General features: G+C 38.5%; 1 protein-coding gene across 4 annotated transcripts in view; it reads right to left on the bottom strand.

The window, feature by feature from the left end:
• TPK1 (thiamin pyrophosphokinase 1) overlaps positions 1-17,551 on the bottom strand; it is a 311,687-nt gene extending 294,136 nt beyond the window's left edge. For 2 of the 4 annotated variants that reach the window (XM_063304195.1, XM_063304194.1), the window contains exons 1-2: positions 17,281-17,550; positions 6,877-6,947 (exon numbers count right to left, since the gene is read on the bottom strand). In XM_063304195.1, the coding sequence (XP_063160265.1) occupies positions 6,877-6,919 (43 nt within the window). In that variant the 5' untranslated portion in view covers positions 6,920-6,947; positions 17,281-17,550. Of the gene's footprint in view, positions 1-6,876; positions 6,948-17,280 lie in introns of all 4 variants that reach the window. The other 2 variants (XM_063304190.1, XM_063304192.1) reach the window with 2 other exon arrangements.
• Between the last annotated feature and the right edge of the window lie 7,687 nt (positions 17,552-25,238).

Below are 25,238 nucleotides of genomic sequence, written 5' to 3' on the forward strand. Positions count from 1 at the left end.
CGCCGATCCTATAGCTACAGAATTCCAACAAAAAGGTTGAAGCTGGGTTAAAAAACTGTATCCTTCTAACTGAGAGCTTCATATTGCTCCCTCTCTCCCACCATGAAAGTGCTAACAAGGTAAAACAGCAAGGACATGACAGCATGGTTGCATTCAAGATGCACTATGTATATCAAGTCAAGTTATTCCTATTAACTTTAAGTATGCCATCTTTGCACCTTTGTTATTTAAGGGACTTTGCCTGAGGAGCGCTAAGCATGCACAACAGTTTTAGATTGCAGTGTGAATTAGGGGTCTCTTCATTTCATCTAGATCATGCTCTTAATAGATGACAGTCTCAGATTTAGTCTCCAGCATCACTCCAATCACTGCAAATGAATTTTGAGGATGTCAGAGTTTCTTTCCTCTTCCTCTCTCTCTCTCACTCTCTGCTAACCTGTCAGAACAATATATCCAACAGCTCGAAATTAACAGTATTGCAGTGATATTTTAAATGCCACAGAAGCTTACTCATATTGATATTTTGAACTTAGCATCACCAGAGCACCAATGCTTTGCATCTAAGAATTCCAAAGACTCTCAGAAAGCAAAAGTTTTCACCCAAAAGAATGCCACCAGTCAGGAGAAAAAAAAAGGAGGGGGGATTTCAAGGGAGGCAGCTGGGACTGGAATGAGACAGTTCAGGCTTTCTGAGTTTATACGACCAGCTTTTCCGGGGAGAAGTTACCACATCATGGTAACATTCTGCAGTTCTGACCAAAAAAAAAAAAACCTTCTTTTTTTTAGGGGGGGTTATCCCACAATTTTTTCACCAACAGAGCAAAAAAGATACATTTTCCTCATATATTTGGGATAGTTTTAATCCTGGAAGATGACAGTGGAAACTGCTTCCATATTGTTACTAAGTGAAGTATATAATTTCTATGAAGTCACCACAAGCTGAGCATAATTTAAGGGCTTTAATTCACTCAGTTCCCAACAGTGCAAATAGTGAACATCTCCCCTCAACACACTAACTTATTACTAATTAGTAATAATTCTAGGAACTGGCATACGTTAGTGAAAAATGTGGTAGTGGACACACAAATCCCACTGAAATCTGGCTGACACAATTGTTACCTGATAGTCTGGCCAATCCCAGTTATGACTGGTATTCCCATTATAAACATTTTCTTTTCCTCAAATCTGCTAAAATTAATTTAGCAATCTTCATAAAAATCTCATAGTATCCAAGCAGTAACACCAGTGTGCACATAATATGGAAAAGGTTGGGTTACAATATTGGGTTAAGACCTAGAATCCCCAATCAGCAACGGAACTCGCTTGAGTCATTACAGGCTAGTAACAGTTTAACCTATCTCACAGGGCTATGTGGGAGAACCATATATGTGTCCTGAGTTTTTTGGAAAAAAGGGGAGAATAATAATAGTCATGTACTTTTAATTTACTGGAAATTGCTCATAATCTTGAACTCTGAATGAAGTATCTCTGAAGTTCTCCTTTGAATTCATATTCTTATTCTGTCCTGGACCTCAGTAATACCAGGGCAGTTCTTAATTGTAGAGATCCATGCTCGCCCACACTGACAACTAATTAGCCTTTTGCTTTCTGAAAATAAGCCTGACTGCTATGAACAGATTAGTCTGATGATAAATTGATTGGCGAGGGGGAAAATGAGCCACAAGTCGTATTTGGACATGCTACACCTGGAAATTTTATCTCGAAGGCAAAACACATTAGCGTTCAGGAACAAAGACCTAACTGTCTCATTGTAAGCCCTCCAGATACGCCACTAACTCTTCCTCTCTATGTCATTTCAAGCGCATATGCCAGAAATTGATCATTTAGGAGTTACGTCTATTACTGGCCATCAAAATCTAGCTAATGATGCTTGTTGTTTAGTGAGAATCATAAGAGTTCATAAACACACACACAGAGAGGCAAAATCTTCACCATTCTTCTCCATCCTCAGCCTTGAAAGTAATGCCACTAGCATTTAATTACTGTATTTGTCTGGAAGGTACATTTTTTTCTGTAGGTCAAGGGGGGAAATCCTACATTCTAAGAATGCAGTAATAGAGAAAGTGAAGAAGCTGCTCCCAAGTTACTTCAAGGAAGGTAGATATTTCATCTCTGACCTTCTCTTATCATCTCAGCTTGCAATGGGCAAGCATCTGCATGGAGAGTGTTCTCATGTGGATAAGAAAAATCAGAATAAGCTCTTCACTGTAAACATTCTCTAACTTGGTGAAGAGCAAAAGACTAGCAAGATGACTGAAACAGATTGGAAATTATAAAGATACTTATCCAGGAGTAAGAATCCCTGAATTCAGTGGGACTTGTGCTTACAAGCCCAATGCAGAAGTTCCTGCAATACAGTCCTTTTTTGCAAACACAAAGAATAAAAACAGCTCAGTAATCACTTCCCCATCTTATATGGTGGATCAATTTCACAAATGGTGTGCAATTAATTTTAATCAAAAGCTATTAATTAAGCTAATATTCACTGAAGTTCTTGCCTTGGGTATGCCCTTTTGGGTTATGGCTAGTGCATACATGTGCATGCCTACATGTCACATGCCACATTGGTTAGAGAAAAAAAAATCTCCAGGACTGTTTCATTGAGAATTAACAACCTTAACTGACAAGACAGGAGAGCAGTGCAGCGTACAAGATTTTTATGTTTATGACCTTTTTTGTTTCTAATGTTACTCTGGGGATGGGGATTGCCTTAATGTAGGGTCATCTTTCTTTCTAGTAAATGCAGCAAGTCATATGCTTGTAAGAGGAACATGGTAAGAGAGAAGAGAAGAGAAGAGAAGAGAAGAGAAGAGAAGAGAAGAGAAGAGAAGAGAAGAGAAGAGAAGAGAAGAGAGAAATTCATGAATAAACATTTCAGTTATCTAAAAAACATAGGAAGGTGAAATGACTGCATTAAATGAAGTGTGTTATTACTTCTACAAAATAAAATAGCAGTAACAGGCCAACAACTTGGAAAATAAAACAAATTGTTTTAAATGCTTTTCAGTTAAAGACTTGAAACACTACAGTGGACAGCTCACAATGTCTACTCATTTAACTCCAGTTGAACTTAGTAGAAAAAGAAATCTAACCATTCTGAAGAGAAATTACTGCAATTAAAAGTTTTAAATAAGAGCTTTAATTTTGATGAACTGAGTAATCCAATCATTTCAATGGATTTCCCATGCTTAGTCACAAAGTAGCTTTTAAGCTTTAGAGTCACAGCACTACCTAGAGACAAATTGGAAATAGATTTGTTTATTTTTCAGAAGGATAATTTTGGTTGTCTCATACTGGGGGCAGGGGGACCACCTGTGTCCCTCCAGGTATTGCTGAACTTCAGTTGGCTGGAGACCTATTTAAAGTGGTTGTATGGCTAACTCAGAAACATCTGGAGGGCTATAGATTCCTTACCCCTGCTGTACTCCTTTGCAGTGGTGAAGAAGCATGGCTCAACAGAATACTCTGCCCCAACATTTCTAACATCCACCTTGATGTGTTTGGCTTTTCAGCTAATTAAATGAATGGTGCCTAAGATGTTTTATTACTTTCATTAATGATTTTCATTCCCATCTGTACTTTTAATGCTTTGTTTTTCTGTTTTAACTTTGTTAAAACAGCCCCACTCAGAGTTTGCTTAGATTGGGGTGAACTATAAAAACAGTAAAATAAATAATCAATACACAAAGAAGTTAACCCATTAGAATAGACTTTCAGTATAATTTCTCATTTACATTTTCATTTGATTACTCACAAATTAATTCGCTTATTCTTTTATTCACAGTAACTCAGAAATGAATAGTACTGTGGACCAAAGCTGTACTGGATAGGCAGCTACAAATTTATTTTCTAATATATAGAATATTTCAGCGTTGCATATACTTGCCTGGTGCACATTTTTTTCAAGCCATTAAACAATTCTGACTCATTTAATCATGAGCAAATGGATTGCCATATGTCAAAGGGGAGCAAAAAATCTCTATAACATCAATAGCTCAGATGTGTGCAAAATATTTATTTTTTAAAAGTCCATAGTCAGCTAAAGTTATACAGAATAATGCCAAACATTTATTGAATCAGTAAATTCCAGTTTCATAGCATGTTAATTTTCTGGCTATATAGAACTGGTGAAGAAATGTATTTGACCCTTCAGTAAGAAACAGTGGATGTTGCAGCAGATGGGATGATGAAGCCTGTATGAATCTCAACAATTCATAGTACTCCATCAAATAAGATGTAAGTGTCATGAGTAAGGATGGCGAGCAGGGGGCTCCCATCCAGGCTGTAAAGCGCATGCGTAGTACTGAGGAATTAGGTGGCCATTCAAAGAGACACAGATTGGGCCCGCCTTAGCCTTTGGGGTTTATATGTCTGGGTTTTTCCCACACTCCTTCAGTTTGTTAGGATTTTCTGTTTATGTAGCAGTAATAAAACACTAGAGACCTATTCCTTGTCTCAGCGTGGTTCCTGGCTGTTAGGACAGTAAGCATCACAAATTCTCCAGCACCAATTTTAGCCTGAGCTGATGAGAAATTCAACTCCTCCCTCTCATTTTCCTCCTAGTTTTTCTCCAATTATCCCCCAGCTAGATAATCATTGAGAGTTGGGCAGCATACAAGTTTAATAAATTATTATTGTTATTTTAGTCATTCATTCATTCAATCAATCCAATTTTATCTTGGTCACAGACCAGCATATAATTAGTAACATAACAATTACCCTAATATAGAAATAAAAATAAAATATAACTGGTTGGACCGTAATGGTCTTAATCCCAACAAATCCTAGCAGGGCTTTAGCAAGTATTAGACTCAATATAAGCTAGCATAGCTTTACATTCTCATAGTGTTTTACAAATTCTAGTATTACTTATGTCCTTTTACAGTTATTTGCCCTAGTTATTTATAGTATTTAGATTATTCATTGTAAAATTAATTGTAATTTTATAGGATTCTTTTGCTTTTTAATACCTGTACTCTGTAATTTTACCTTAATAATTTCATCTTTACTTTTTTTTATGCTATCAATATGACTTTTTATTTTTATTTCTATTTTAGCGTAATTGTTATGTTACTAGTTGTATGCTGGTCTATGAATGAAATAAAATTGATTGATATTATTTTATTGCTTCTCAAGCAACAGTAAGAGAAGAAGAGAAGGAAAACCTCCTCCATTTCTCTCTTCTTCCTCTCCTGGAATTACTCTGTCAACAAGCCAGACATGAGGAACACTGGGAAAAAAAACATATCCAAGTAATATTAGCTACAACATTGTGGTGCTCAGCACTAGGAGAGGGAATTCTCCAAAACAAGCAAACAGAAACTAGTTGAACATTCATGACTTGGGCATGGTATTAATCTAAAACATTCTTCCACTCCCTTTCAATGTATAACTCTTTTCAAAGCAGCTCATACATTCAAAGTAAGCAGCAATGAAATACAAATTTTAAAATCCAAAAAAGACTGTAACGGCAAAGAATAAAATAGAATGATAAAATTGGTGGGTATCATCGTCATCCTCAGGATTAAACCAATCCAGTTTAAAAATCCAGTTTTTGCCCAGTGTTAGGAAGTCAATGGCTTTCATGGTGGCTGTACATTCTTCTCCAGAGAAGGTTCCATAGAACTTCTACTGAAAAGACCCTTCTGTTGGTTCCACTCAGCGAATGAGTGATGGCAGGGACATCCAGTGAAGCACCTTAGGCAGAGCAGAGGATCTAGGTCTCAAACAATATAAGGTTTTAACATCATTTTCAACTATGTTAAAAAAAATCAGTGGCCAAGGAAGATTTTTTAAAAAAAGATGCAGCCATTGTTAATAAACTAGCAGTCAGATTGTGAACCAATTGCAAATGCGTCTGTTGGGTTTGCTTAGTGGGAAGGAAAAGGGAAATTTTCCTGAAAATCAGATTTTAGACAAGCAAGCTATTTTCTGATCATTCAGGTGAAAAAATAACTTAACACCCCATGCCCAATTACCAAACAAATAAGAAAATAGGGGAAGATCTCTTTGTTTTGTATAAGACACCAATACCCAAACAATGGAGCTCTAAACAACCTACTTTTCCACAAAGGTATTTAACTCTTTCATTGTCTTTTTAATTTCTCCAAAAATCCAGCTTTAACTTGTCACCTTATTCAGTTTAAATCTTTCTTTGTTTACTCTTAATTATGCCTTTTGCTCTCTCTTCTTCTTTTTAAAATCCCCATTCAGTCTTTTTCAGGGGTTATATTCTTCACTCACCAGTTGGTCTTGTTTTCACTCGATAGAAGTGAAGGTCCCAATTCACAGAATTCAAAAATTTAAAACTTAACTCTTTAAGAAAAGAGGAACAACACACTTTAGAAGTTCCCATCATGTCCCATCCAGCAGATTGGGACAAGCTACATTAGAGTTTCTTCTATTGCCATTATGATTTCTGCCATGTTACTACTCTCATTTGGCCAATCACCCTTCCCCAAATCTCTTTCTCTCTGCAGTAACATGAGGACTAAATTTTGATTCACAGATTTGGGAAGAAGTGCAGCAGTTGGTGCAATGGTGGCATTCTTTCTTGCAACATCAGTAAGGGTAAAGGTAGGTTCCCAAGTCAAAATCTGATTTAGTGCCTATTCATGCTTCTGATCTGATCATGATATTGCTGGTTTCTAGCACAGTTAATTAGGTAAATACTACAGGAAAGAAAATTCTCCTTCCCTGAGTATGACTCCGCCATGAATCATCATTGTTTCAGAAAAGTGCAAAATCATACCATTGCCAATCAAAACATTATGGTATATTCTAATGAACTATACACAGGATGTATTTGTGGAAAAAAAAACCTCTTAAAAGAAATATAAGCAGTAGATACAATACCAGTGGGAAGTAGACATTCCAGTGGCGTAAACACATGCTCCATAGCAGCTTATTGTGTTGTGCTTTTAAAACTAAAATGAAACCAAAATAAACAAGAAGTTACAAGTTACAATTCATGAAACCTAGTTATTAATGCAATATTTAACTATATTTAAGCCATGTCCAAAGCATAATATTTCTAAGAAAGGTCTGATCAGAAATAGCCACAAATTTGCAGGCAAAGAGAAATATTCATTTTAAAATAAGTACTGTACATATAAAGCTGATTTACACAGAACCACAGGCTGTTACATACAGCAGATAGCAGAAAGCCCATTCCAGTTTGAGATTAATATGTAAGTATGTTTGGCATCAACTAGATGGATAGATAGTGCAATTCACAGTTCAACAGCCTTGTAAATCTTGAGTTCTGGGGAAGCAGGGAAGCCATAAAATAAAGGAGCCAAATTTCAGTTCAATTTTTAACTGGTAAATATTGATTGTTATAGAAATTGTCTCCTGAAGTCAAAACTGAATAATGTATTTTTATTTATTTAAAAAATGTAGAGACCCACAGTTCTCACCATTTGTGACTCTGGGCAGTGTATAAAAGAGAAAATTTTAAAAAGAATAGATACAATGCAAGAAACAAGACCTCAAGAAAATCAAATAATTGAGGCTGGCAATAAAAACATGCACATATTCAGTGGGATTAGGGGGGAGGAGCAAAATGGTATCCAGTTAACATGAAATTTTATGCGCGCACTGCCTTGTGTCTCTATTTACTGCCTAATTGATACTATAGTTGCCTATTTCAAACATTTAAATATTCACAAACAGCTTTTAAAATTTTAAATTTTAAGCTGCTCAAAGAATTTAAGGATTTTAAAGCAACTGAGGAGGAGGCTGAAGAAAGGGAGAGGAAATTGTCATCACTTGCTTGGACAATACGGGTAAAAGGAAGAAATGAGATGGTGTCAGTCCTGGGATCCAACTGCCATCTAAGTCAGCCAAACAGATAAAAATTGAGACATTATTATTACTGAAAGACTCTAAGGGAGTGGAGAAGCAGAAGGACCACAACGGATCAACCCCCAGCTTTTGCACTGACCATCATTTACTGCATGAGAAACCTATAAGCAAAGCTGGTAAAAAAGAAAATCCCTCCTACTCTATCTATACCTCAAATCGATATGACATATGACCCCCTGAATTGGGATGTCAAATCGGAACTTGACAAATGCCAATTACTGGAGCTCTCCTCTTCTTTGCACAAGGAGTTGAGCCACCAGAATGATTCCTGGCCCTTCCGGCTTCTTATGCTGCTGGGACTGAAATAACTGCTACCTCTTCAATAAATCTTTCTCCTCTGAAGGGTGAGCAAAACACACAAACCACAAAGGAATTTGCAACAGACCTTGCTGCCAGGCAATGCTTACTGACTGCACAAACTAATTTCCATCTTTGAATATCTTACCTCCATAAATAAAAATGTGTATATGAATTGTTTGTGCAAAGTTTTACAAACTTTTAACACTTTTAACACATTTGTGCAAAGTTATTTAGGTAAGCTAACAGCCCCCAGAGAAGCCCAAACCACTGGTCTAAGGAGGGAGCAGCCTACAGATGACTGTAGTCTAAAACAGGAACAGTAGGGAGAATTATCAAACTCAGTTTGTGGCACCATCACCCCCAAAGTAGTCAAAATCATCTAGGAATAGCCACATACTTTAAACAAATCAGGCTGTCTTACTGATCACACTAAATAGAACTAATAGTGGACGCTGGTTTACTAGATTAGCTATTGTTCTATCTCTTAGTTGTCTTCTCCAGTGTCAGTATCTTATGGTTGATCTAAATCCCGTTGAGTGGCCTCAAGCATGGCAGGCCACAAAAGAATTCTGTTGTGTTTTGACGAATTAGAAGTAATGCAACAAATTAGAGGTAAAATGATGATCAATGAGACCAATGAGACTAATAAATTGCTAGATCTTGACAATCTTACCATCAAATTATAGGAAGTTCTAATGAACCAAAATAGTAAAGGTGACACTCTAGGATACAGAGGTCAAAGCCATGGTTCGATAAAGAGTGTCTACAGGCAAAAATAGACCTTGTCCACAGTTACAGCCAATACAGGAACATAACCGGTCCCATGAACCCGCAGATTCTCTTGCAAAAAACCTGCCAATACAAGTATTTAATCATAGATTTAAAAAAGAATAGTGACCAGAGAAAGTTGGTCTCAGCTCACTGAAGCAGTGAGATCAAATGACTCACATATATTCTGGTATAATATTTCACAAAATTCAACCAAAAAGCTTGAATGCCATATTCCGGCCTCCACTTGGAAGGCCTGTTTCCAGTTTCTATATGCTCCACAAAATGACATAGATCCAGCATTCCACTAGAGTCCATAATAACTCTTGAAACACTACCACGTTGTCCATCTGTATCCATTAGAGAAATAAAACAACTAATTGAATAATTGAAGCCCAATAAAGTCCCAGGTAGTGACCTTATTCTTACTGAGGTCTCCAAAAATAAAATTGACTGGTGGACCCCAGTTCTTGCAGAACTTTTCACTTTTATTGATAATATCACTCATATCCCAGGAGATTGGGGCACAGCCATCATAGTTTCAATCTATAAAAAAGAACAAAAGAAAAATCTAGCCAACTACCACCCAATCAACCTTTCAAATATAATTAGCAAAATCTACACCAAACACCTTCAGCAAAGGATCATTACCTTGTCGTGGTGCTGGAGCTTGAGCACCTCAATGATGCCATGAGCTAAACCGTGAAGGGCCACCCAAGATGGGAAGGTCATGACAGAGAGGTCAGACTAAATGCGATCCCTGGGGAAGGTAATGGCAACCCACCCCAGTTTTCGTGCCATGAAAACTAAATGGATCAGTACAACCAGAGATATGTCGGTATACCATCTGAAGATGAGACTCCCAGGTCGGAAGATGGTCAAAATGCTACTGGGGAGGAACAGAGGATGAGTTCAACTAGCCCCAGACGTGATGACGCAGCTAGCTCAAAGCCGAAAGGATGGCTAGCAGCCAATGGTGCTGGTGGCGAACGGCGAATCCGATGTTCTAAGGATCAACGCACCATTGGAACCTGGAATGTAAGATCTAGGAGCCAGGGCAAATTGGATGTGGTTATTGGTGAGATGTCAAGATTAAAGATAGACATTTTGGAAGTCAGTGAACTGAAATGGACTGGAATGGGCCACTTCACATCAAATGACCACCAGATCTACTACTGTGGACAAGAGGACCACAGAAGAAATGGAGTAGCCTTCATAATTAATAGTCAAGTGGCTAAAGCAGGGCTTGGATACAATCCAAAAAACGATAGAATGATCTCAATTCGAATTCAGGGCAAGCCATCTAACATCACAGTGATCCAAATATATGCCCCAACCACAGATGCTGAAGAAGCTGAAGTAGAGCAGTTCTATGAGGATCTGCTGCCATGAAGAAGAGGATGAACAGAAAATAGCACTCTCCTTGATAATGGCTGGAGCAGATGCTCTTGATGTGTATTTACAGTCATGGGTGAAAAAATGCTCACTGCATACAACTGTGCTGCAAAAAAGTGCAATGTTTGAAAGATTTGTTTTCAAATTACGCCTACAAAAGTAATCTGAGACAACTGAGGCATTTACAGTAAAACTGAAATTAAAGAACAAGTCCTTTTCTTTGGTACATTGATTCAGTCTTTGATCAAAGACCAACTGTTTGGGTCAAAGGAAACGAGAGTGCAAGAACATTTCCTTGAAGTAAACTTGTCCCTAGAAAATGTTGTTGGTGTTTGCCAAGCAGCAAAAGTTAACTGAAAATAACAGGACACAGCAATGGTAATACTCCGGTTCCTTCCTTACAGAAAGGAATGAAACCAGCAGACTCTAGTTAGAATATCTAAGACTCTAGTTGGGCCCTACCAAAGAAGCCTGGAATTAGGGTAAAAATACATTTTGATTGAAGCAGGTGTGATATGAAGCAGGTCTAACCAATGATCCGCATATGGAAAGAAATGTCACAAGTGTGGCAAGTATAACCACATGCCTAAAATGTGCAACACTACAAAAATAATTCAAAAAATATACTTGCCAACAGCAAAGGCAACTTGAAGATGATCTCTATATAAACTCAATCAACATGGACATGAAAAGCTAGGTTAAAATAATTACTACTAATGGAATCCCCATTGCTTACAAGACTGATTCTGGTGTACAAATCAATCTAAAAACTCAAAGTTCTACAACGGATTGAAACCTAAGCAGACCTCTATCTAGTAATCATAAAGTCATATACTGTGGCTCCAACAGGCACACTGGATGGCTATGAATTCACTTTGAAATGGAAAGGCACTCTGTGATATAAAAGCATTAGGAGTACCAAATCCATGAAGACTCATTCCTGGCCTAGAAAAAAATAAAAACTTACAGTCAATCATGTGTGTTTATTCAGCAAAGAGTAATCTCAGGAAAAAAAATACCTAATAGTTAACCAGATATAAAGATGTATTTCATGGTATTTAGTGTCTTCCAATAACATGTCACATTACTTTTCATAAAAATACGCAACCAGTTTACATGCTGTAAGAAATGAACCAGTAATACAACTGGACAAAATGAAAACAAAAGGAATTATATGCCATATGAAGAACCAGCAGAAATAGTTTATTTCATGGTTAGATTTGAGACTGAATTCTGAAAATTTGCCTGGACCCCCAAAGAACTGAACAAGTGTATTCAAAGAGAACATTATCATATTCTGACATGACTAAAACGCTTAGTTGAACTGGTAGATGCAAAGATGTTCCAATCTGGATGCATAAGCTGGGTTTTGGCACATATTACTGGATACAGGAAGTATATGCCTATGCATGTTTAAGACATGATACAGCTTTCAATGCTGCATTAGGAAGTGTTTTGACCCTGGTGTATCTCATCATATCATTCAACAATTGCTGGAAGGGATTCCTGGAATCAGGAATGTAGGAGGCACCAGAGTAGAAGAACATGGCCACCAATATAAACTGGTACTAGAAAAAGTCAGGTCCTCAAATATTAAATTGTAGGATAGCAAAATGTTCATTTTAAAGTTCAGGAAATACTGTACTTTATCTGGGAGAAATAATAATGAAAGATGGCATTAAATCAGATCAGGCTGAAGTAAAGGCAAATGTAGATATGCCAAATTGACATGTCAGAAAGATACAGAGGATCATAGGAATGGTAAATTAGATCGCAAAATTCATTCCCAGCCAGTCAGTCCACCTCACTAAGCTGGGGACATTACTTGGTAAAGATATTATCTGCCAATGGACTTCAGCTGAACCTAAATTACAGATTTTTAAGTACAGCACCTCTTTTGCAGTTGTAGTGTTCTTCTAAAAGAAGCAAAGCATCCTCAGAAGCTGCTATATGAGTTACAGGGAGCAGGCATGTCATCAAAAAGCCAAACAGACTAATTGGATAGTATTGAATGCTGCATGAATAAGTAATACTATTTAGAAAGAAGAGCATGTGAGGAAGTTAGTTACTTCGTAAAAGCTGAACATACCTGTATTATAGGGAGTAATGGTATGTTCCTTGCAATATATTAAATTCTTTTTTGTTCCAAGCCAAAGCCACGTCCAAGGCGTTCTTAACAAACACAGTAATTCCTTCTCATGTGATTGCTCCTCATAAATGAACAACACACTGATCCTGGCCCTCTTTCAAACGCTAGGACAGCATGTCTGCAGGTACCAATGTTTTACTCAAAATGACAAAATCAATGGCATGACGGTGCAACACAAATTCTGCAATGCATTTACAAAAGTGGTGGAGCTTACATCAGGGTGGCACAATGCTGCTTTCATCCTTTCTCCTCATCCCTGCAGACACCCTGCCTACTACCTAAGACGCAAAGTTTTATTACAAGACTGGGACCTATGGAAGTAATCAAACATATACCTAGGCTTGGGCTATCAGACTGCAATCTCATGCACAGGCCTATAAGCCACACAGAAGGCAAGGAGAATTATTTCAAGCACATTTACTAAGGAGGCAGTACTACTCAATCTGCAGGGATAATACCTGAGCAAACAAAGCATTGTTGTGCAGCATTACAGTACAGCAGCTTCAAGCTGATATCCATTTCCTTAGACATAAGCCTTAGCAAACAGCCATGGACTTCCTTCCCAGTAAGCACGCTTAAGATGTGGCTTCATAATTTTCCTTTTTAAAGCCTCTGTTGCTTAGTTAATTTTAAGCAATTTCTCTAGTTATTTTTCCTCAGTGTTGCTTTTTTATTGTGGATTTTAAACTTTTTATTGTACTTAACTGAGTTTTATCTGATGTATTTTCCCTGCAAGCAGTTGTTGAATAAGGGATATGATACTCCAGAATGGGAATTAAAAATGAATGTAATAAACTATTATTAGTAAGTACCCTATTCCTTGCCTGCCTTCCCATGTGAGACTACAATCACTATTAAAGGAAAGGATTTTTAAAAAGCAAGAAATATCAAGTAAATATCCTAGCATAATAGTCACCATGGGCACAGTTCACTGTTGTTTAATTCTAGGAAAAACAGAGCTTAATTTACAGCATTATTCAGTCACAAACCATATAGTGAAGTCAGCTAAACAAACAAGAAAGAGAAGGGTATGTCTGGGCACATGAAGCACTCCCCTTGATGCATCTCCCTCAAGGCTCACAAATTTAGAAGTAAACCTAAATCCTCTCCATCACCTATATTTTGAAAATAACCATTGGGCAAAAGTCCAAACTGCAACACCACAAATGTAATGGCTTAAACGAAGTGTACAAAGAACAATTAATCAGTGCATTAATGAGGTCTGCATAAGCAGTATTATTTAAACTGTAATCCTGTGCATATCTGGGAATAATGAGTTCCGAGTAGGCATTCATAGGATGGCACTGTGATGGATCTATTGAGGCAAAAGAATTCTGAAAACAACACAGCTGAATCAGAGTATGAATAGGAGAAATCTATACTCATAACAGCTCTGTAATTGTTTATCTGGCTATTAGTTGCAAGGCAGGCATTTCTTGGGTTCTGTACTTACATAAATACGCTATATGTCAGAATTGTCATGCTTGATCCAACCAAGAAAACCGGCACTTTCTTTGATAATGATGGCATGGTCAAGGAAGTTTTTGTCATGAGTACTGATGGTGAGCAGGAGGAGGCCCCTATCCAGGGGGGGAAATGCATGCATAGTTTAGAGACTTTGAGCTGTCATTCAAAGAAACCCAGAACAGACCCACCTTGACTTTCGGGGTTTATCTGTCTGGGTTTTTCCCATGCTTCTTCAGTTTGGTAGGATTTTCTGTCTACAATAGCAGTAATAAAACACTAGAGACTTCTTCCTTGTCTCGGTGTGGTCGTTGCATAGTCAGGACAGTTTTGTGGTTTAAAAGAATGCATGTTTAGATGCACTGAAGATGGTATGATAGAAGCAGGGAACATATAGCATCTATTCATATTTTGTTTGTCACAAAAAAAAATGATTGTAAGAATCATACACACACACACACACCTTTGAAAAAGCAAGATTTATGAAATCTGCAAATCTGTGAGCAAAGATGAGCCAATGTGATGCCTCCCTCAGTCTCAAAAGACAAAGGAATGGCAGAAATTAAGAAGCTAGGGTTACGGGCCATATAGCCCCTAGGAAGACCTGGATCCTGGCACAAAGTATGATTCAAGTCCTCTCTCATTTGTTGAGTGAGCACTACTAAATCTAACCTTGAAAGGACAGCAGTGCCGTTGTATGGAACAGAACTATCAGTTGAGGGCTAAACAGGGCCTGCTGTACCCAGGTGGGTTTCAGTTATTTATTTTATTTTTATTTATTTATAAATTTATTCACTGCCCATCTCCCCCTCATGGGGGACTCTGGGCGGTTTACAATAAAATGTAGTCAACACTTAAAACCATTTCAGTATAACAATACAAAATAGGAGGAAATGCTCAGTTCAATGGGCAGACTGCTGGAAACAAGATTTACAACCACCTGCCCTATTGACCCAAACTGGTCTGAATCCCTTGATCTTCATCTCAGACTGTCTAGTGACTATGTTTTCTCTTCTATCTCCACTGTCTATGACACTTGGACCAGAATGGGCTTTCTCTCTTGTTTAATCATCCTGGTGGTCCACCTTACATGCCAATGATTTGGCTCTGTCTGACATTAATCTGGTCATCGCAAGAATAAATGTCACGCCCTAAGCAGCAATGCTCTATTATACAATTTTGTTGTCCATGAAAAATAAAAAAATATTTTCTTTCTCCAGCCTTGAAGAAGTATATGAAAAATAACAGAATAACATGGCTGTCACTTTCAAGAATAAGTTAAGGCCAATCTTGATCGTTTCAATGGGTCTACTTCTAAATTGTAATATCTCATTTTGGGTCCAATGAATAATTGTAGTTGTTCTTGTCTTTCACCCTTCTGAAGAACATTTATAATGCTTTGAGTACACAAATATTTTTCAATACAACGAAATCCTGTATAATAGTAATACATAACAAATGTATTTTTGTCACTTGAACAGCAAATGCAGATATATATCTGTCACATCTGTAATCTAATCTTATCATAACATAGAGGTTAAATTAAATTAAATATACAAAGGGTAAAGCAAAACAGTAATCTGCCAAATGTAGAAGAAGGCCTAGGTACAGAGGTTTCTCTTAAGCAGATTACACAACTATTTAACACAGCTCCAGAAACAGGAATTTCATAGAGAGGATACTATACGTCCACAAAGTCCACAAGCAGTATCTTCTGACACTGGTTCTTTCTACCACATTTTAAAAAAATAAATATACAGCTATCATATCTCAGCTGCAAAAATCCAGATGACCCCTACAAGGCATCACAAAGTTTTCCATATCTCTAGAGAGATACATCTAGCAGTCTCTATGTTTTTGAAGCCAAAAGCTTGTAGACCCACTCAGCTCTCAACACAAGTGTTAGATAAGGCCACGAAGACACAACGTCTAGTCCTTCCTCAACCACAGAAGCTCCCTGGTTAACTTTGGGCCAGTTTCTCTCTCAGCCCAGACTAACTTACGGGGGGGGGGGGGGGGACGATGATTGCCACTTTGAGTTCCCAAACAAAAGGCAGAATAAAAACCTAATAAACAAATAAGCACAGGACCCTATTCATTTGGTTGGGCACTGAAAGAAAGAAAATTTAAACTTTCCTCCGGATCATTATTCTGATTTAAATGACGCATCCTCATCAAATTGTTTTTTAAATGAATGCACTGTCAGTATTACCTTTCCCCTCCTCCAAGCAGGCTTTATCTCTAACTCCCTTATCTTTTTGAAAATCTTGGTAGGTGGGTTGGACTGAAAGATAGACCCTTAATCAAGATTACCCAGTATGCTGTGAATCGGGGGTTGGATCTGACCTGTTCTAGTTTCACGCTTACTGATACGTTCAACTAGCAGGATAGAAAAAGGATACAAGTGAAAGTACTATGGTGCTCTTTTAATGTAAAAAATGAAACCATGATACATAATAAATCAATCGAGACACAGGTCAAGGATGTTCCAATTACCTGCCTTTCTTAGGGTTTTGTTTTGGTTGGTTTGGGGGTTTTTGGTCATTTGCTATCCCTGCATTCCTACATCCAGGAGGCAATTATGATAGAACAAATAGCACAGGAAGCTTAAAACACAGTCCCCACATCGAAATGCTCCTGCATGCAACCACTTCTGATTTAGCATGCTTTGGTTTCCTTCTTTGCTGTTGAAATCTAAAGATTAAATTGATTTTAAAAATGCCTAGTTTGTCCAGTGACTTCATTTAGGGCGATTCCTGATTTTTTTCCCCCTTATAATGCCCCTGAATGTCTGTGACAAGAGATAAACTTGTTCCTTTGAATCCACTCTCAGGGCATCTGGAAAAATCTGAATGATAATTTACAAAACACAGATCAGGAGATCTCTGCCTTGAAGCCACATACACCCTTTCTAGCAACCAGAGTGCTCTTTGCAATAAAGTTGAGAGATTGTTGGTAGGTATACAATGATCTGAGTTGGGGTATATTTGGCCAAAGTGGGCAGAGAGATTAAGCTCCTGCCCAAGTTCATACAATAAACCTAAAAGCCGTCTTTTCCTGTTCCCGCTGAGATCAAGACCTCCATTTCACAGAGGAAGTGAATATGCAACCTCCTGGCAGGTGGATCTCGTTTCACAGAAATTAAGATCCGACGGGGCCCAAATCCTCTCTTAATTTAGCGCAGGAAGCGGCTCTACGCCTTTCACGGCGCTTTCTCCCTAGATAGGTCATGAAGGAGGAAGGAGATGCAGAGATCGCGCTCTGCGGGTGCTCCGCACTCAAAAGAAATGTTAAGGAGAGAGAGAAAAAAAATCTACCTAGGGCCAAGATCCTGCGCACACGCTCTTCTTAGGAATAAGTCCCGGGGAACTCAGAGGGACTTACTGGCGAGTAATTATACAGATGACCAGGTTGCAAAAATCGTCGTCGTCGCCGCCGTTACTTGAAATATAGCCCGTCTCTCTTCCCTTTCAGAAAACACGAAGGAACTAATAAGCAAAGGGAAAGAGTATTTCTGTCTGCAAACACCCTGATGTCGCCTGCTGGCGTTCCGAGTCATGCATCCCTCCAGCTGCTCCGCTTGCACAGCGCACCGTGCACGCCGCTTGCAGGAGAAGAGGGAGAGCGAAAAGGGCGATCGCATCGATCGCCACGGGAATCAGCGACTCGGCGTTTGACTCGCTACAGCGCCGGGAAACGCCGGGAGAGGAAGTAAAAGGAAAGCTTTGCCCGTTGCCGGGGAACTGAAGCAAAGAGCTAGGCGGTACAAGAGAAGCACCAGCTTTTGAATGGAGGATGCCTGGTGGAAAAAGTTGCTGCTGCCAACTGCCTGGCTGCCCGTTTCTGGGCCTTTAATTGTTCCAAAGCAGGAAAGGATTGAGAAGTTTGAAATCAGCATTGCACAAACTTAAATCTCCGCAATGCTGCGGCCGAACGACAGCCATGCTTCTGTAGCGCTAGTACCATGCACCTGTCAAAGCTACGCCTGATTCTCTGCCGTCGAAAGAGCTTTCCTCTGAAGTCAGGTCTACCAGCTTTGGCGTACAAAATTTCAGACCGCTGTCGTATTTTTTCAGTCCGAGATCTATAGTCCTGCTTTACAGTTAAAGACCGTTTCTCCCGTATTTACTTAAAACTCTAATGTGGCCTCTCTTCTGCCACAGAATATCAGATTTTAAAAGTCGGTTTACATGTCTGTGCTTCGCAAATGAATTCTCAGAGGTTTTTTTAAATTATTCTGACTATTTTGATATAATCTGTAAACTGCAAAAACCTTTTCTCAGGCACGTTTTAAAATTATAAATACCACTTTATTTCTCTATAGGGTTAATATCTTGCCTTCTTGATATGCTATTCTTTGCAATTTTCCTTGCAGAGAAATGTTTTTGATCATTTTAAGCACATCACCCCAGCACAGCTTAATGGATTCTTCTGTTCTCTGTAGAAACTCTATTGTGAGGTGAAGGATATCAATCAATTAAAATAAACCTTACCTGCTTTATAATTATGCACATAGCTTTGAAAAGAAGATACATTGCTCAGTGCCACTTGCAGATATGCAAAATGCAGATAAAAACTACATACCTATCCATCTATGATAAAAAGGGTTTTAACTAGAGTGAAAAAAATCTAAAGCATGGTTGGATCCTGGGTTTTGATTTTGTTGTGTGGAAAGAACCTTATAATATAAGCTTTATACCGTATATGCAAGGTGAGTACGGCAGGGAGGAGGCAAGGGGGCTATAGAGCACTGATAACTCACACCAACCTGCCACAGCTGGAACCTTTCCCCTTACATCCACTTCCATCTGGGGTGTCCGGGGTGGCTATTCTGCTGGATAGGTAGTAATGCTGCTGCCGCCTGTTTTTAGATGGGAGAGATGCCCCCTACCCCCAACCTGGAATCTGGATACAGCATAACAGGAAAATTTGCTTCCCCAGGAATAAGTTTTTAAAGAAATGGCTCCAGATCCTCTTTCAAACTTCTTTTACTAGACCAACAAGGATTGCGGGCGGGGGGGGGGGTTGATATTGTTGTTATTATTTTGGAAGGAAGTACCAAGGACAAATCCCTGGAGCATCCTCACCCCACTACAAGGATGAATTATCACCTGTTTTTGGAGGGCATATCCTTGTACCTCCATACCTACAGTATCTGTAAAGGAATTTAGAGATGATCTTGTTATGAAAGAACAATTAAGAAGAGACTTGGACAAGTGAGTACCCAGTCTAGCATGAAAAAGGAGCTCACAATAACCCCACCTTAATTTTATTAGTATAACGGTAAACAAGAGAAACGTGGAGAGGCTTTCAAGATTCTGAAATAACCCTGTTATTATACCCTACAACAGTAAAGTAGTATTCCTAGAATCTGCCATGTCTGCTCCTGACATTTGTCAGTTGGATCACAAGCAATGGGAGCTCCTCAGGGAAATAGCAGAACACAAGAAGAGTAGCAACCTTATACAGGAGCTCTGACAAGAAACACCTAGTGAGGTCTCTTGTGGAAACAGATACAGTTTATCTGCTCCAGCACCAGAAGCAATGTAGTTGATATGAGAACTACTGCAGTACAACAACCACAGCATTCCATGGATACCAATCATTTGTCACAACTGTGGGTCCCCAATGTGAAGGGACAGAAAGGATGATTGTTGCATTGCTGCCATATAATCAGGTGCATTTTAGCCAACTACACCTCAGTATACCTGGGGCATTCCTTTGCGGAAGACAATGCAGGTGAGAATTCCTTGGTTCAGGGTTCCTTCTGAAGTGAGGTGCTTATCCAGCAACGGAAGGGAAATGCATAGCTACTCTGGTGGACTATAGCGTGAATGAGGATCAGGGCCCAGTGTGCCCCTCTCACCATCTGAGGGCCACAGATGAGCTCCACTGTCTGGAGGACTGTCTGCTAAGCTCAGACAACCAGCAGCTACACTGACACAATAATACTATAGGAGGATGACCATCTCCATGTTTCACGTCCTCTGACACAGCACTGAGAAAACTCATCTGTTTTCTTCATGCAGAAAACTGTTCCATCATGGGAGAAACCATGATTTCCCACCAAAATAATGTTCTGGGTTGAGCAAGCAGCAGTAGGATTGGTTGTCCAAGACCATGAACACAGTCCAGGTGTTAGTACATGTCTGAACAGTTGTGATGTATGGAACATGGGTACATGGAGAATTTCACATGTCTATGCTATATGTTGGACTCTTGTCACCTGCACTCTTTTGCAGAGATCCACCAGATTGGCAGTGGACAGAGATGCTAAATATGTTCCCACATCCTCTGTACCTGCAGCATGGGAACATGTATAGCCATTGTAGTTTCAAAGCATGCAACCATATAGTGCAGGAAAGTAGTATTCCCACACCCTCAGCAGTACTCTGCTTGTAGGACTGCAATAATGAGTGGTCTGTCCACCTTTGCTGTATCACAGACCTCCCCAACCTGCTTACTCTAGGCCAGCCTTTCTCAACTTTTTGATCCTGGAGGAACCCTTGAAATATTTTTCAGGCCTCGGGGAACCCCTGCACATTCAGGCTCAAATGTAGGCCAGAAGTTACAAAATTACTATATTTGTTTCATGTGTAGGCCTGTATATGTGCATTAACAGTGTTCTTACACTAAAAATAAAGAATGAAACTTACCTCTTTAATGTGAAGTTGCCCAAATTTGAAATACATTTTTAAATAAATTGTGATATTCCAGGGAATCGCTAGTAACCTCTTGTGGAACCCTAGGGATCCATGGAACCTTGGTTGAGAACCTGCTCTAGGCTGTAGTAGGAGTGATGGAATGCTCCCACTTAGTGTCTGCAGCAAACTGCAACAAAGCCAAAATGACATCATTTGCAACATTTTCATGATTATCACACACATTTTATCCCACCTGCCAGAAACTAATGGTTCCCTATATCTAGTGGAGGGACAGGACAGGCTTATCCAGAGGATGACATTAGGCAAGATGAGATCAACAAATCATACAGCGATATAGTGAGCAAGGATCTCAGTGGATCAGTGCTTTGAGCTTGCAGAAGCTTCCAATTGTGTATTCATTTTTCATGCCACGCTAGTCATTTTCTATTGGTAGAACAGAATGCCTCAACACACAATCTGGGAACTGTTCAGAGATTAGGGTCTATGGGTAGAATTCGGCTCACGTGCCTAACTTGCATCTTAGATGATAAGAATCAGTTCAGCTTTGCATCTCATCTATTTTCAGGTCATTTGTCTTTATTTACATACTGGGGTTTCACCTTGCATTTTACTCATTCTTACCCATTTAAAGTTTGGTACCTCTTAAAAAAAAAAATCTTTTGTAAGGGCCATTGCCTCCAGTCAGTAAATTATGTAACATCTAACCTGCCAACTCCATCAATTTCTCTTCAATTATTCATTCTGTAACACAAAGGCTCCAAACCCACATTACAAATTAATCAAAGATAATGTTCCAGCTTATAAAAAAGAGCAAGGGTGAACATGCAAGTAATATTCGTTTTAATTTTGCAATATTCCCATTTTTTTTAATAACCGCAGTGTCTCTGGCTGTCGTTAATTGGCCCATTTGTTAAAAGTGCAAGCTGTGACTTCAGTTCACATCTCTTCTTCCCAATAAAATGGTGGTGGAGGGCCACTGTCCATCTTAGCCACTGTCCATCTTAGCCTTACCTTAGCCTACCTGTTTGCAGTTAGGGTTGCTACCCAACCAGACATATGCCAACCAAATCTTGTATTTTTAGCAGTAGAAATCAATTGGAGGATCTTTTGGCTGCACTAAACTTAAGTGTTCTTACCTGCATACAGCAACATTGTCAAGTGGCTGTTAGATTCTTGGATAGAGATTGATAAAAATGAAAAAAGACAACCTTTCTGCAATATGAAAATAATAAACAGCATTGACCAATCTTATACTAGTATATTAAAGTTCCTGAGAAGATAGATATGAGGCATTAGTATTATTACTATCACACTTTGGGAATGGCGTAGCGTGAAAGTTACAGTCTGCGATTTCATTCCACTTCTTATTTGTCAGAATCAGACGGCCTTTTGGAAAAAGATACTATGTTCTGCAGTAGGGGGCAGCAAAGGAACATCACTAGATAAGTGAAATGCTAATGATAATCTCTAGCACAAAAATTGTGGGTATTTCTCTTGATGCGAAGTAAGTAGCATAATACTCTTATGCTGTTATCATGCCCAAATGAAATGATTCAAGGGACTGTTATATAATGTTATATGTTAAATATTTCACTTCACTTCTGTTTTGCTTATTATCTCTCATATATACGTGTGTGTCTGTGTGTGCATACGAACATATAACAAGCAAAGGAAAAGTGAAGATTGGAAGCCAGGTAATTTGCGGCGCATGCTGGGAAAAGTCCAGATTTGCATTCTGCAGTAGTTTAAAAGAGAATGCAGATGTTCCATATGCTTAATTAGATTAGAGTATGCTTGGAACTGGAAAATTTCACATTTGTACAGTTACTATTTTCAAAGGTCAGCAGCCATATTTCTTTGTCTCTGGAACTTTGCGGCCTTTTATTCCAAGCACACCCTAACCAGAGAGTATGTTATAATTCCTTCATTGCATGTGAGGGCCAAATTTATTGCAGACTAAGATAGGATTGGTGATCAGGGACTACTGAGCTCCAGAAGCAACATAATCTAGTGCCATACTTAGGCCTACCTTCCATGTACTTCTACTCTAGAACCTAAAGCAGTTTGGCACCAGCTTTTATCTAGGACTCAAGGTCTATCTTTACTTTCTCCCTAAGGCTTGATTAACCTGGTCAAATAACTCTGCAAGATGCAGTAGTAATCTTAGTTTAGGATCTCATCTGATACTACAATTGTTGAAAGGCAGCCATGTTTGACTTAAATAATTCTATATATTTCCCTGTCAAAATTTACATCTGTAGATGTAAGGAAGAAACTCTCTACAGCATTTTGATGGAAGATCAAAGTATTTGGCAGGGGAGAGAGAAAAAAAGCATCCGGTGAACTACAGCATGAATTGTATCCTGTGCTGGGATTGTTTTTAATGATGAAAAAGCAGGAAATAAATTTGATAAATAAAAAGAAGACAAAACATGCAGACAAACCGTCCTCTTCCATTTTCTTGTACATGTTTGCATACTGTATCTGTTTCCATTTTCAGCAATAAAGCCTTAGTGCAATGGTTGATAAACAGCCACCTACTTTTATGAGTGCTTTGTATCTTAGATAGCCAGTTAAAGGAATAAAAAGTCCATCACACCAGAAATAAGTCAGGAATAAGCAGACTGACAAGGAACTGTAAAAGACCTCTGGTACAAATAAAGGCTTCCTTATTAATAAACTTACTGAGATAAGAAACCTCTCTCGCCAGTACCCTGTTTTGCCTTTTCTTTTGTAGCAAGTCAGTATAGCCTTGTATATGCTTCTTTGCGAGTACGGTGGTTCTCTAATTTCTAATAGCTGAAGAACTTTTTTTTTGGAATTTCAAGGAAATTACAGTGTGAAAAGTTTATTCACTTTTCAGAAAACTCTCTTTTAAAATGTATTAACACCAAGAATTGCATACCTTCTGAGAAGCCCACATTGCATGCTTCCATCAGGTTAGGAATTGGCTCAGGAAAAGAAGTCTTCCTCCAAAATTCAAAATGCATCTTATTTTAGGCCTAATCCCCAAATTATGGTGTCCTGTGTACTAGTGACTCAGCAACAAAGTGAAATCATTATCTCCATCCTCCCAATAGGCCTCCAATCTTGCCCTCCCTCCTAACCACTTACCTGCTTGCTGGCTGTGCAATTGCAGTCCTAGGAAAGGAAGGTGCTGCTTTTACAGATTGCAGAAAAATGCTAAATTTTTGCTCTTGTGGTCTCTGAAGCACTTTTCTAGAATTGAATCTGCACAGCCATCCTGTCTGTTGGTGCTGTGAATTTGTTTGGCTTGAATGAAATCCATGAGCTTCTTGGAAGAAGAGTGTCAGTTATTACTCCCTGGCTAAAGTTGTGTTCCCATGGAAATTCTCCAGTGGGAATGGGATGAACTATCCTTTAGGTCAGTGTTTCTTAAACTTTTTTCTCTCAGGATCCCTTCCTGCTTTTAAAAATTATGGAAGACCCCAAAAGAGCTTTTGTTTGTATGGGTTATATTTATCAATATTTACCATATTAAAAATTAAAAGTGACAAATTTGTCAATTTTAAAAGTGACACATTTGTCACTTTTAATTTTTTAAATAACACCACTTCTCACTTTGATGGGATTTTAATATTGTATTATTTTTTTTAAACTAGGCTGGCAAATAATTTTGATTTTGAGGACCCCTGAGAAGGTCTTGGGGGACCCAAAGTGGTCCTAGGACCATACTCTAAGAAACACTGCTTTAGGTTGTAGAGGGAAGCACCCTGCTTCTATGTCTGCAATGAGCAGAGATGACAGGAAATACAGCAATACAGACTTGGAAAAAGTCAAGATGGCAGCTGCAACCATGAAGTCAAAGCCCCACCCCTTTTTCTACAAATGAGAACTAGGGAAATAATAACTACACCTAAATCCATTCTGAGATTAAACATGCTTTTTAATTAATGCATGACTAATAATAATAACAACAACAACAATGACATTCTAGTGTTGTTAATTAATTAATTAATTAATTAATTAATGTAAATTAATTGTTGTACCCTGCTTTCTCTCAGGAGGAAGCAACATCTAACCAATATTGTCTGGACTTAAAAATTAAGCAGGATCAATTAATACTTAGAAGTAAGATCACCAGGGAATTTCCAGTTTAGAAAGTGTGTGTGTGTTTGTGTGTGTTTATGTGTGTATCCTAGAACAAAGCAGCAGCAAGAAAACTGCATGATATAGCCATGATATCATTAGAAAATTAGCCAGATCTTTGTATACCACTTCAGAAACTATTGTAAAGCAAACAAATACATTACAAAGAAAAGGAGAAAAATTTTAGCAATGCATAATGAGATGCTGGAACTTAGAGATCATTAATGTATATAAATTTGATAAGTAAATAAATGTAACAATGAGTTGGTATAAGTAAATGTGGGAATACAATGCCATAAAAATACTGTATCTTATTTATTTGAGCATTAATATCATATCAAAATAATAAAGGTGGGATAGAAAATAGATGATTAATAACAACAACAACAACCACAACAACAACAACCTACTTTACAGAGCTGTATATCCTGAGTCTACAAACTTGGAGGGGCCGGTGGGATATTCCAAATTGCAGGAGTGTATTTTGGCCACTCTCTTGT

This window comes from Candoia aspera, chromosome 4, assembly GCF_035149785.1.
Source record: "Candoia aspera isolate rCanAsp1 chromosome 4, rCanAsp1.hap2, whole genome shotgun sequence".
NCBI lineage: Eukaryota > Metazoa > Chordata > Lepidosauria > Squamata > Boidae > Candoia > Candoia aspera.